Source organism: Herpailurus yagouaroundi, unplaced genomic scaffold, assembly GCF_014898765.1.
Source record: "Herpailurus yagouaroundi ecotype Mexico unplaced genomic scaffold, PumYag 28, whole genome shotgun sequence".
Lineage (NCBI taxonomy): Eukaryota > Metazoa > Chordata > Mammalia > Carnivora > Felidae > Herpailurus > Herpailurus yagouaroundi.
In genome coordinates, this window is record NW_024412376.1 from 95,108,224 (window position 1) to 95,122,303 (window position 14,080).

The following is a 14,080-nucleotide window of genomic DNA, read 5'->3' on the forward strand; positions in this document are numbered from 1 at the left end:
TTTATATATCAGCGATACTACTCCTTTGTCATATATGTTGCCAGTATTTTCCTTACAAGATTTAGTTTGCCTTTTAACTTAGAACAAGTATTTTTCAATTCTCAAAAAATAAAGTTGATGGCACACTGATTTTTTTAAATAAATATGACTATGATTTATTAAAATACATATAGCATGCATTATTCTTATTAAGAATATTGTGTTCGTTTCCATCTAGATAAATTCAAGAGACTAGGCTAGGCCAGAGCTCTAGATTGATAATTAGAAGAACATTTGGCTTTTCTTTATTTTTGAACATGTACTTTATTATAAGTCACGCTCAAAATCAAATTCATCAAAAGAGCATACATTTATTGCAATTAAAGACCTTTTCTCTGTGTGTATGTGTGTGATTAGCATCATTTATTCCTGAACAACTGAGACTTACTAATTACAGTCCTGGAAAAACATTTACTTACTTTCCGAGAAGAGGACTGAGTTCTTTTAAATCTTGCAATGATGCCTTTTGGTCCAGAAGTTTCTTAAAGAGAGCCAGTGGGAAAGGAAGGTTGGCAACATTTAAATTGTATAGGGAGAGTCCACACAGCATCCCAAAGAGAAAATATCTCTTCTTCTCAAATTTAGGCTGGAAAAGGAAAAGAAAAAAAAGCAACCATAATATATTAGAAGTAATCAATAATCCAAAAGGATAATTAGATGAGTAAAAAATGGTTTCAGTTCCCTTTTCTAAAAGTCCCAAATTAGAAACAAAATGGGCTTCAGGAAAATAAAGTTTGAAGTTTTACACAGGCTTTAATACAATTTAAATTTCTTCCATAAGTTAACATACAAATTGATAGTTCAGGTAAATAAACGAATTCACTTACTGTTACTGAAAGCATATGGGGGTATAAAAAAAATTTGCTCAGATAGCCTTATAAACCAAGGTTTTCATTATTTACTTTCATAGTCTTTGCCTTCAAATTCATGTAGAAAAACAACTCTGCAGAAGGAAGAGCACACTTTCTCTGCACTTTCATTGTGCATTAGGCATGTCATATAAGCGTGTCCCCTTGGACGATACTGCCCTCAGCCTAGGCGTGCTGACAAGCATATGGGTCAGGGAAGGTGACTGATTCTGTCGACCGTGAAGGTGGGTGGAAAGAAGAGTCCTGATGAAACTGGATTCACTCTTCTCTTCACACTTGGTAGTCGGAGATGAGGGAAAACACTGGCCACATCTTGGTAGGCCATCACTACCATACGGCCAAGAGACCACTAGCCTGAACACTCTAAATACATTTGTAACATTTAGCCTGACAATTACTGTAAGTAAATAGGGCATGTAGATTGAGGCTATGAGGTAAGTGGCCCAAAGCCATTCACCTGCTAACATCAAGGCTGGCACTGGAATAGAAATCTTAGAATTTATATAAAATTCTAGGAATTCAAACTACTCCACAGTGACAGAAATCAGATGAGTAGTTGGGGTTGCATGGGGATGCAGCAGGGGAGTGGGGAGAACGAAGCGGGGGAAGAATGGCATTAGAAAGGGGTATTAAGAAATTTTGGGGGATGATGAATATGTTCATTATTTTGACTGTGGTAATAGTTTCATGGTATATGCATACATATATCAAAACTTATCAAATCAGACACCGGATGTATCATAGTCCATTGAATCTCAACTATACTTCATAAAAGCTGTTTAAAAATTTAACGTGCATAGAATCACCTGGGGATCTTATAAAATACATACTCTGATCTGGGGTGGGGCCTGAAGTTCTAATAGCTCCAAGAGATGCTAGAGCTGCTGCTCTGGATCATGAATAGCAAGGCTGTTTATATGATCTAATTTTACATTATTGTGTATGGTTTCATGTTGCAGTATATGGTATACTTTTTCTGTTCCGTAAAACTGTAAGAAAATAAATAAGAGACTCACGCTGACAGGAAACCACATGTAGGAACCCTCTTCAGGATATATGAACATTCCATATTCTGTCTTGGTCATCTCTTCAAATATGCAGTGGAAGAACTCAGATTTTACCCCTTCTCCCACAGAACAAATTTCTTTAATAAATTCAATCTGAGGAAAGAGAACACACTCCCAGGCTCAGTTTTAAAATACAATGCCTTGATCTTTCTGGAAAAGTTTCAAACCTCCTGCAGCCATCAGAATTCCTAGAAACCCACACCCCTTCGATCCCATACCTCACTCAATTTCCTGCTGAGCAAGCGGATGCCGCAAACCTATTTATTGTCAGATTATTGTATGTGTGTGAATCCTTTACACTGTCATATGAACTAAGTAAAGGAGGATTCTAGCCAGACTTAGTATTCACCAATTATGTTGACCAGATTCTTGAACAAGATTTTGATATGCTTCAGGTCCCTGGAACACTAAATTCCCTGATTCTTCTCCCTTAATGTCTACCTTCATCTCATCATTCAGACTTTATAGCTGTGGCTCTAGTCAACAGCTATTTGGTTTCTCCTGCCTCTCCCCTCATTAGAAACTCTGATAAATTGGGGCGCCTGAATGGATCAGTCCATTAAGCGTCTGACTCATGATCTCAGCTCAGGTCATGATCTCACATTTGTGAGATCAAGCCCCATGCTGGGCTCAGCACTGACAGCATAGAACCTGCTTAGGATTCTCTCTCTCCCTCTTTCTCTGCTCCTCCATTTCTCTCTCTTTCTCTCAAAATAAATAAACTTGAAAGAAAAGAAAACAAAACAAAAACTTCTGATAAATTGCCCTCCCAGTCCTTCTGGGTTTAGCAGCTTTGAAAGAACCATCAGACCTAACTGTCCATAGCCCTCCTGTAGGAAGTCACTATGAACTGTCCTTTTCTTTTTCTTTTTTTTCCCCCCAGTTCTATTATTTATTTAATCTTATTTTTAAGTAATCTGTACACCCAACGTGGAACTCAAACTTACAACCCTGAGATCAAGAGTCACATGCTCTACCAACTAAGCCAGCTAGGCACCCCTTATTTATTTTTTAAGATGTTTTCTCTCTTTTTAAGTTTATTTATTTATTTTGAGAGAGAGCAAGTGGAGGAGGAGCAGAGAGAGAGAAAGGAGGAGAGAGAAAATCCCAAGCAGGCCTCTCACTGTCAGTGCAGAGCCTGATGTGGGGCTCAAACGCACACACCACGAGATCATGACCTGAGCCGAAATCAAGAGTCAGACCCTTAACCAACTGAGCCACTCAAGCGCCTCTATTTTTTAAGATATTTTCAAGTTAAACACTTTGACACTGAACACGTATGGCAGCTTAACCTACCCAAGTATGAGATTTAAGAAGCCAAAACTGTTCTAGCTTTATTAAAAGAAAAGTTGTGCTGCAGAAATTGTCCTTTTCTAAAGTTGGGGCTCTGTGGCTAAGTACTATCCCAGTTTTCCTCCTACCTACCTTTCTAACTACTTTTCCACTTCTTCCCTGGCTAATTTCTTTTTATCGTTATAATATAAGCTTCACTAAGCATTCACTTTCTCCTTCCTTTGCCCGGAAGATCTTATCTCTGCCACTTTGATGAACCGACTCCTTGGCCACAGACCATCATCACATCTCCAACGGCCCATGTTGTGTTCCATCTGGATATCCCAATAATAAATTAAGCTTACTTCCAATTTACTAATTTCTACTCGCTGAACACTGGCAAGTCTGCCTTCACTGTGGTCAGGACCCACTCACAAGTGGCCTCAACAACCTTGCCTTGTTAGGAGTCTGTATTTTGATTGGCTCTGTCTTGAAGCTCAGCTTCCTACCTCTTTGTCATCTCCTGTGGGCAGAATAATTTTCTATTGATTTCCTCATAATCAAAATTTAAAAGAAAGTAGATACAGAGGGAGATACACAACTAGAAAGTCTGGCCTATAAAATAGCTTCTTTGTTTTCCATTTAGTCCCACGGTGGAAAATATCCCTCTCCTGTCTGAGTGCTACCCTCCAGGTTCTGGCTTCCCCTCTGAGAGCCTAAGTTATCCTCTCATACCAGGAAAATCTACTCCCTTCTGTACAGAGTCCAGCTTTTATTTAAAAAGTTACTCATTCTATGTCCTCAACAGGGCAAATGATCTGAGCTCCAACACAGTAAAAACCCTACAGGTACCCAAAAGGATGAAGTGAAAGATGATTAGAATTAGAACCAATACAGTAGAAACTCTGTGACTAAAACCAGAACCGGGGGCACCTGGGTGGCCCACTCAGTTAAACCTCCAACTCTTGATTTCAGCTCAAGTCGTGATCTCACGGTTTATGAGTTTGAGTCCCGTGTCAGGTTCAAACTGTCAGTGCAGAGCCTGCTTGGGATTCTCTTTCTCTCCCTCTCTCTCTGTCCCTCCCCCCCCTTCTCTCTCTCTCTCTCTCTCTCTCTCTCTCTCTCTCTCTCAAAATAAATAAATAAACCTTGAGGCACCTGGGTGGCTCAGTTGGTTAAGCTTCCGACTTCAGCTCAGGTCATGATCTCTCGGTCTGTGAGTTCGAGCCCCACGTCGGGCTCTGTGCTGACAGCTCAGAGTGTGGAGCTGCTTCAGATCCTGTGTCTCCCTCTCTCTCTGCCCCTTCCCTGCTTATGCTCTGTCTCTTCGCCTTTCAAAATTGAATAAATATTTTTAAAAAAATTTTTAAATAAATAAATAAACCTTAAAAATAAAATAAAACTAGAGCCAAAAAGTAGGAAAAGTATCTATTCTACCAGGTGCTTGTCGATGGCATTAATAGCCCAAATTCTGTACCCCTCCTCGATCCATATCTGTTGCATGTAACTCTGCAGTTTCTCCCATTAAAGAAGCTGAGTATATTTCATCGCCCTTGACTTCGGTTCAGCCATGTAACTTGCTTTGACTAAAGCAACTTTAGTTGTGTTATTAGGCTTGCTAACTTGTACCTCTGGCACTGAAGGGAGAAGAATACTATGCTTGCTGGTCCCAGGATGATGAAAAGCACAGGAAGCAGATCAAAACTGTCCCAGCCAAGCTTAATCTAGCCTAGATCATCCAATACCTAGCCAACTCCCAAATATGTAAACAAGTGCAGACAAAAATCAATAAAGCCACCCAATTGAATTCGATCTAAATCAGCAGATCCTTAGTTGAATTTCAGATCTCAATAATAAGTTATTGTTATTTTAAGTAATTAAGCTTTGGGATGGTTCACTATGCAGCAATTTTGTAGTCATAGGTAATGAATAGTTAACACCTAATCCCAATATTCAATTAAACATCCCATAGCTTTTCTCTAAAGGGTAAGCAGGTTTTTTTTCTAATTTTTAATTAAGGGATCTCTGTGCCTGGTGTGGTGCTCAGTCTTACAACTCCAAGATGAAGAGTTTCATGCTGTACAGACTGAGCCAACCAGGCACCCCGGACTGTGGAAAACCATACAGCTGATAACCATAGTTGCAAAGGCAGGCTCCTCATTTACTACATTATATAAATGTTCCCCTTTCACATTAATAAAAATGTCCAATGAGACTTTTACTGTACCACTAATAATTTACAGAGGTCAGTGTCTTCAACTTGGCTTAACTGAAGCAGAGCATCTTCAACTAGATGACTTCGTCTGACTCTAAGTGTAAATGTAGGGTGTCCATCCTTTTCTGGCAGATTCACTTGCCCCCAATCCAGGTATTCTTTCTGTTTTAAGCCCTAAAAAAAGAAATATTTTAGGAATCTCATAGGAACACTAGGAAGTGTTTAATATTTCAAATAAACATAGTCTGCATAGCATATACTTATGCCTACTACTGCTGTATATATTCATACTGTAATTATTTAAGAAAAAAGGGCATCATAATCTACACTACATTGTGAAAAACAAAGAGATCACAGGATCTGTGAAACCATGGCATCTAGGAATTATATACAAGGAATTAGTCACCATGGAGGTACAGCTAAATAATTACAAGCTATCTCATTTGTAGTAAACATGATCCTTTTTTAAAAAACATTTTTAAAAAGTTTTTTAATGTTTATTTTTGACAGAGAGAGAGAGAAAATGCAAGTGGGGGAGGGGCAGAGACAGGGAGACACAGAATCTGAAGCAGGCTCCAGGCTCCAACCTGTCAACACAGAGCCTGATGTGGGGCTTGAACCCACAAACTGTGAGATTGTGATCTGAGCCACCCAGGCGCCCCTGGCAACATTTAATAATTAAAGAAAAAGGATTAAGCATCATTCCACTTTCCTGTGTGAATGTAGCCAAGTGGCCCTGGTTGATGAGGAAAAGTTCTTTACAGAATTTAGTCAGTAACTTTGGAAGTAATGATAAGATTAGAAATAATGCCATTGTGCAAACTTCAGCCAAAACAATGGATAGAATTATTAAATAAAATGTTGACGCAGGGGCGGGGGCACCTGGGTGGCTCAGTCAGTTAAATGTCCAACTCTTGATTTTGGCTCGGGTCATGATCCCTGGGTCATGGATCAAGCCCCATGTCAGGCTCCACATTGAGTATCAGGCTGCTTAAGATATTCTTTCTCTCTCTCTCTCTCTCTGTCTCTCTTCCCCTCTGCCTCTCTCACCTGCTTTTGTGCTCTCTCTCTCTCTCTCTCAAAAAAATAAATAAATATGGGGCGCCTGGGTGGCGCAGTTGGTTGAGCGTCCGACTTCAGCCAGGTCACGATCTCGCGGTCTGTGAGTTCGAGCCCCGCGTCGGGCTCTGGGCTGATGGCTCGGAGCCTGGAGCCTGTTTCCGATTCTGTGTCTCCCTCTCTCTCTGCCCCTCCCCCGTTCATGCTCTGTCTCTCTCTGTCCCAAAAATAAATAAACGTTGAAAAAAAAAATTAAAATAAATAAATAAATAAATAAATAAATAAATAAATAAGATAAATAAATAAATAAAGCAATTAATGGGAAGCATTAAAATGGAAGAATCATGTGGTCACCCCCCTGAACCCACTGAAGAATCTCAGCATGAATAAGAGTGAAACAACCACAAAGGATGCACTGAAGTATGGAGAGGTGAAAGAAAATTGGGCCTGGGATTTGCTTTAAAATACTTCAGCTAAAATAGTAACAACTAAAAAACAACAAGTCAGAAATGGGGAATGCAGCAAAATGTTGATGACTTCTGAAATTTTGTGATAGGGCTCACTACACCATTATCTCTATTTTGTATATGTTAGTAATTTTACATAATAAAAAAAAGTAGAGCATACATACCATTATTTTTAAATAGGACTCAGCTTGTAATAATTTAATTTTGGATGGCAAATCAAAAATAAATGGAAAATCACTGAAAATAATGGGACTGAGGTTTTCCGCAGGTATCTAAAAAATAGAAAGAGATAATAGTTTTAACAATTAAAAGGGGGAAAAACTTTTTCCCTTTACCTCATCACTGTAAATTGTTTTGCTCTATACTTTTTGGAATCTGTTTTTAAGAATTCAAATTATCTAGAAAAAATTTCTAAGAAAATGTATTTCTAAAAAAATGATCATCTAATTTAGCAATTTAGCATTGCAGTGAAGAAATTTTCAAATCTTGATTTATCAAAGAGATACCTACATAGCTATTAATATGTCCTCCTATAAAAGAATGAAAATTTTCAGAAGGAAAAATATTACTCTTACTAGGTTGTTATCCCTAAGGAACAGTCTTCTTCTGTCTTCATGAAAGTTCAGCAAATAGAAGAGTTCATTTATGTTGAAAGTATCTTCTGGTAGTCGACACCTAGCTTTATTTACCTTAAAGAAAACATGACTTGTTAGTTTTATTTTCTATCAATAAGTGATTTTATATATATATCACATATATATTATATATGTATACAATATATATTGTATATGTAATATATATAATATATATAAATATAATATGGCTATTATATGATTAGAGCTCTATAAACCCAATGCATTTGTCAATGATGAAACAGAGTTCTATAAAACTTCCATTTTTTGATATATAATTTACCTAATTTTCATAAATACTGTAAAAGATAACAGATGTTGGCAGTGGAGGTTAGTAAAACAATTCTTAGGGTACAGATTTACTAGAAACAATTTCTAGATCTTGAGAATAAATCACCATAAAGAGGTGCCTGGGTGGCTCGGTTGGTTGAATATCCAACTTTGGCTCAGGCCATGATCTCACAGTTCATGAGTTTGAGCCTCATATTGGGCTCTCTGCTGTCAGCCCAGGGCCCACTTCATAACCTCTGTCTCCCTCTCTCTCTGCCCCTTACCCACTCGTTCTCTCTCTCTCTCTCAAAAATAAATAAACATTTAGAGGTGCCTGGGTGGCTCGGTTAAGCGTCCGACTTCGGCTCAGGTCATTATCTTGAGGTCCATGAGTGCGAGCTCCGCATCGGGCTCTGTGGTGACAGCTCAGAGCCTGGAGCCTGTTTCAGATTCTGTGTCTCCCTCTCTCTCTGACCCTCCCCCATTCATGCTCTGTCTCTCTCTGTCTCAAAAATAAATAAACGTTAAAAAAAATTTTGTTTAAATAAAAAAGTAATAATAAATAAACATTTAAAAAAGGCACCATAAAAATCCAAGGAACTTTTGATAAATTCAGCCCTTTCTCCATTGATTAATATTAATTTTTCACATACTACTTGTCAGGTGTGAGACAAAACATAGCTAAGAAGTGTCCTTGCTGACACATAGCTTACAGTCTAGTACAGTAGTCAGCAAACTCTTTCTTAAATCCAAACAGTAAATATTTGAACTTGGGACCATACAATATCTGGTGCTATTCAACTCTTCCATTTTGTAGCACAAAACAACCTTAGACAATATGAAAACAAGTGTGGGTATGTTCCAATAAAACTTTATTTACAAAAATATGAGGCTACCCATGGGTATAGATTACCAACCCATAGTCTAGTAGATAAAAACAAGTAGTCAGGCATGGAGGATACAATTTCTGATTGGAGAAGGACTTAAGGGGTTTAAGAAGGCTTTCCAGAGGAAGCAATTCTGGAAAATCAATGCTCTAAATAAGCCTCCATCATATCAAATTAATCCAAAAGATAGAAGACAGGAAATAAAGAATCTAAGAATATAAATTAAGGAAGTAAATAACACGTACAGGGGAGAGGATCAACAAGTAAAAAGATTGGTTCTTTAAAAAACTTTCTGGTAAGACTTTGTAAAAGGAAAAAAAACACACAACCATTATCAAGAATGAAAAATGGGATAAGCTTACAGATTTTGATGTGTACTTTTTCTTAATGAAAGAAGTACATTGCAAAACATCTTCAGTCTCATAAAGTTTCTCCCTTATCAAAATTCCCAATTATATTGCAACTACGTGGATGGAACTGGAGGGTATTATGCTAAGTGAAATTAGTCAGAGAAAGACAAAAATCATATGACTTCACTCATATGAAGACTTTAAGAGACAAAACAGATGAACATAAGGGAAGGGAAACAAAAATAATATAAAAACAGGGAGGGGGACAAAACAGAAGAGACATAAATATGGAGAACAAACTGAGGGTTACTGGAGGGGTTGTGGGAGGGGGGATAGGCTAAATGGGTAAGGGGTATTAAGGAATCTACCCTGAAATCATTGTTTCACTATATGCTAACTAATTTGGATGTAAATTTAAAAAAATAAAAAATAAAATTAAAAAAAAATTCCCAATTATTTTCTGCCAAACATTTTCCTTATATGCATTACTTTAAAAATATATGTATGGGTCACCTGAGTGGTTCAGTTGGTTAAGCGTCCAACTTCAGCTCTGGTCATGATCTCATGGTTTGTGGGTTCAAGCCCCACATTGGGCTTTGTGCTGACAGTGCAGAGCCTGCTTAGATTTCTCTCTCCCTCTCTCTCCGCCCCTCCCCAACTCATGCTCATGTTCTCTCTCTCAAAAACATATAAACATTAAAAAAAATTTTTAATAAAAATAAATTAAAAAAAAGTAAAATGTAAATGAAAAAATACCTGACTCCTCATGATTCTTATTTATCTTCTTAAGACTCAAATTAGTAATTCACCATAGCATCAAAAACAATGAAATTGCTTACAAATAAATTTAATCAAGGAGGTGAAAGACCTGTACACCAAAAACTGTAAGACTTTGATGAAAGAAATTGAAGAAAACACAAATAAATGGAAATATAGCCTTTCTTTTCGGATTAGAAGAATTAATATCGGGGCACCTGGGTGACTCAGTCAATTAAGTGTCCAACGCTTGGGTTTCAGCTCAAGTCACGATCTCACAGTTTCATGAGTTCAAGCCCCACATCGGGCTCCTCACTGGCAGTATGGAAGCTGCTTGGGATTGTCTGTCTCCCTCTCTCCCTGCCTCTCTCCAACTTGTGCCCTCTCTGTCTCTCTCAAAATAATAAATTTAAAATAAAGAAGAATTAATATTGTTAAAATGTCTATAGCACCTAAAGTTATCTATAGATAAGATGTAATCCCTCTCGAAATTCCAAAGGCATTTTTCACAGAGTTAAGAAAAACAGTCTTAAAATTTATATGAAACCACAAAAGATTGAATAGTCAAAGCAGTCCTGAGAAAGAAGAACAAAACTGGAGGCCTCACAACTCCAGATTTACAACTATACTATAAAGCTATAGTAATGGTACTGGCATAAAAATAGACTCATAAACCAATGGAACAGAATCAAGAGACCAGAAATAAAACCTCACAAAAATGGTCAACTAACATTTGACAAAGGAGCCAAGAAAACTCAATGGGGAAAGGATAGTCTTTTCAATAAATATTGGGGCAACTGGATGACCATATTCAGAAGAATGAAATTGGACCCCTATCGTATACCACTCAGAAAAATTTACTTGAAATGGATTAAAGACTTAAACATAAGACCATAAAACTCCTAGAATAAAACCTAAGGGGAAAGCTCCTTGACATTGGTCTTGGCAATGATTTTTTTGGATATGACAACAAAAGCACAAGCAACAAAACCAAAAATAAGTAAGTGGGACTACCAAAAACTAAACTACAAAGTTTCTACACAGCAAAAGAAACAACAATAAAATAAAAAGGCAACCGGGGCGCCTGGGTGGCGCAGTCGGTTAAGCATCCGACTTCAGCCAGGTCACGATCTCGCGGTCCGTGAGTTCGAGCCCCGCGTCAGGCTCTGGGCTGATGGCTCAGAGCCTGGAGCCTGTTTCCGATTCTGTGTCTCCCTCTCTCTCTGCCCCTCCCCCGTTCATGCTCTGTCTCTCTCTGTCCCAAAAATAAATAAACGTTGAAAAAAAAAAAATTTAAAAAAATAAATAAATAAAATAAAAAGGCAACCTATGAAATGGGAGAAAATACTTGCAAATTGTATATTTCATAAGAAATTAATGTCTAAAATATATACAGAACACATGCCACTGATCAAACAAAACAATCTAATTTTAAAAATGGGCAGAGGAACTGAATAGATGTTTTTCCAAAGAAGACATACAGATGGCCAACGGGTACATGAAAAGATGGTCAACATCCATAATCATCAGGGAAATGCAGCTCAAAGCTACACAGTGAAATATCACCTCATACTTGTTAGAATGGCTGTCATCAAAAAAACAAAAGATAAGTGTTGGCATGGATACAGAGAAAAGGGAACCTTTGTACACTGCAGGTGGGAATGTTGATTGGTGCAGCCACCACGGGAAACAGTATGGAGGTTCCTCAAAAAATTAAAAACAGAACTACCATATGATCTAGCAATCCCACTTCTTGCTATATTAAAAAATATATTCATCTGAATAAATATATTCACTTCAAAGGAAATTAAATCACTATCTCAAAGAGATGTCTGCATCCCCATGTTTAATGCAGCATTATTTACAAAAGCCAAGACAAGAAAACAACTTAAGCATCCTGGATGGATGAATAGATAAAGAAGATGTATATAAACACTGGAATATAATTCAGCCATGAGAGAGAAGGAGATCCTGCCATTTGTGACAACAGGGATGGGCTTTATCCTAAGTCAAATAATTCAGAGAAAGAAAAATATGTATGATACCACTTATCTATGAAGCTGAACTCAGAAACAGAAAGTAGAATGGTGGTTGTCAGGGAGTGGGGGAAATGGGAAGATATTGGTCAAAGGGTTCAAACTTCCAGTTGTAAAATGAATAAGTATAGATGTATCAAAGCAATATATTGCACACTTTGAACTCACACAATGTTATATGTCAATTATGTCTCAATAAAGCTAGGTAAAAAAAAGAAATGTACTACTTTAGAAATACCAGTGCATTAGTACTTCTGAAGTGAACTAATTTTTGTACCTAATGTTTTCTCCTGTTGAGATTGATATTTTATGGTGAAATTGGTTTTGATTGCCATTTAACAATTTATATTTATAAAATCATCTTACTTTAGCCAATTATTTTTAATTGAACAATACTAATTTAATTCTGCTCTTTTACTTAAAATGCTCTGGCTCCTCCCTATCCCCCACAATCATTAGGTTTATTAGTAGGCTAATTTTAAATTACTTCTGGATTATGTTGTGTACTGTACTGAAAATAATCATCATTCTCATTTTTGAGTATTTGTGCATATGATATATGTGATATATATTATGTATAACCTGTATATAAAATATGTAACATATATGTAATATATATGACTAGAGTCTAGCCATTAGCAAAACAAGCAAAATTCTGAATTACTAAGAACTGAATAAAATATTTTGTTTTACAAATAAAATAAGACTCCAATTGGCCGAGACCTAAAAGATTTTAATTGAGTAAAATCATATATATATGTATTCAGATGAACCCTTACCTTATGCACTTCTTTCACCATTCCTAGAAGAGCTTTAAGATTGCAGTGATTCTCATTGGTTTCAATTTTAGGCCAGGAACGCAGCTGAGAGACGATGGCAGTTTTGAGCATCTGGACCAGTGTATTGAGAGAAGATTCTTGCAAAGATCCCCAGCACTTCTCTGGGGGGTATAAAATCAGCCATGATAAATATGCACCCTCCAAAAAAATCCTCAGTTTCTTCCAGGTTCTTTAATGTATGAAATAGATAACAGTTTCCATTTCTGATGGCAAAACCCATAAAATATCTTGTCTCAGGGTACCATCCTGGACATTTATTACTCACAGATGTGAAAAAAATGTTTTTCCCTCATCAAATATCATTGGAATTGAAAGTTCAAATGTAGGATTCTGAAGAAATTTGTTGATAGCTCATATTAATACTTGACTACGTGATTGATTTCATGATTTTCAAACAAAATTCCATAGAGTATCGGGGCACCTGGGTGGCTCAGTCGGTTAAGCAGCCGACTTCGGCTCAGGTCATGATCTCAGGGTCCGTGAGTTCGAGCCCCGCGTCGGGCTCTGGGCTGATGGCTCAGAGCCTGGAGCCTGCTTCCGATTCTGTGTCTCCCTCTCTCTCTACCCCTCCCCCGTTCATGCTCTGTCTCTCTCTGTCTCAAAAATAAATAAAACGTTAAAAAAAATTAAAAAAATAAAAAAATTTAAAAAAAATTCCATAGAGTATCTATTAAATCTGAAAACTTACATAATAATACACACACATGCACACATATAATGTCATCAAAGACATTTTTGATTTGAGGAAAATAAAATATCTTTTCAGACTTTATGAACACCTGGTATATATGGATATATTTTTTAAATTAACTCAATAACAATATTTTAATATTACTTTGTTCCAACCTAGATATTCGTATCTTTAAAACATAATTTTCAGAAAACAAACCTATCAAATATTAAAATAGCTAATTTAATTAAAATAATATGACCCAGATGTATGAAATGCAGACTTACATAGTAGAGATTCCATAAATGGACACAAATACACAGGACACTTGAGTATATGATAAATGTGGCATTACATATTAGTGGGAATGAAACAGATCATTCAGTGAATGTATGGGAACAACTGAAAACTCTTCCAGAAAAAGATAAAGCTTAATCAAGATAAACTCTGAATGGATCAAAAAGTTAAACATAAAAATGAACCAATAAAAATTCTAATAGAAGTGGGGCACCTGGCTGACTCAGTCAGTAGAGTATGTGACTCTTGAACTCAGGGTCATGAGTTCAAGCCCCACACTGGGCATGGAGCCTACTTTAAAAAAAAAAATTCTAGGGGAGCCTGGATGGCACAGTCGGTTAAGCGTCCGACTTCA

The 14,080-nt window shown here is 37.0% G+C and overlaps 1 protein-coding gene and 1 long non-coding RNA gene across 4 annotated transcripts in view; one reads left to right on the forward strand and one right to left on the reverse strand.

Moving 5' to 3' along the window:
- The window catches only part of LOC121032791 (uncharacterized), a 31,173-nt gene that overhangs the window by 13,332 nt on the left and 3,761 nt on the right, over nt 1–14,080 (forward strand). The window contains exon 2 of one of the 2 annotated variants that reach the window (XR_005791483.1): nt 12,770–13,083. The exons of the other annotated variant lie outside the window; for it this stretch is intronic. This is a non-coding gene — a long non-coding RNA (uncharacterized LOC121032791). Of the gene's footprint in view, nt 1–12,769; nt 13,084–14,080 lie in introns of those variants that run through there. 2 annotated transcript variants of the gene reach the window in all.
- The window catches only part of HERC6 (HECT and RLD domain containing E3 ubiquitin protein ligase family member 6), a 61,847-nt gene that overhangs the window by 8,618 nt on the left and 39,149 nt on the right, over nt 1–14,080 (reverse strand). For both annotated transcript variants that reach the window (XM_040478549.1, XM_040478548.1), the window contains exons 13-18: nt 12,699–12,859; nt 7,564–7,677; nt 7,153–7,260; nt 5,475–5,636; nt 1,925–2,068; nt 459–625 (exon numbers count right to left, since the gene is read on the reverse strand). In XM_040478549.1, the coding sequence (XP_040334483.1) occupies nt 459–625; nt 1,925–2,068; nt 5,475–5,636; nt 7,153–7,260; nt 7,564–7,677; nt 12,699–12,859 (856 nt within the window). The remainder of the gene's footprint in view (nt 1–458; nt 626–1,924; nt 2,069–5,474; nt 5,637–7,152; nt 7,261–7,563; nt 7,678–12,698; nt 12,860–14,080) is intronic.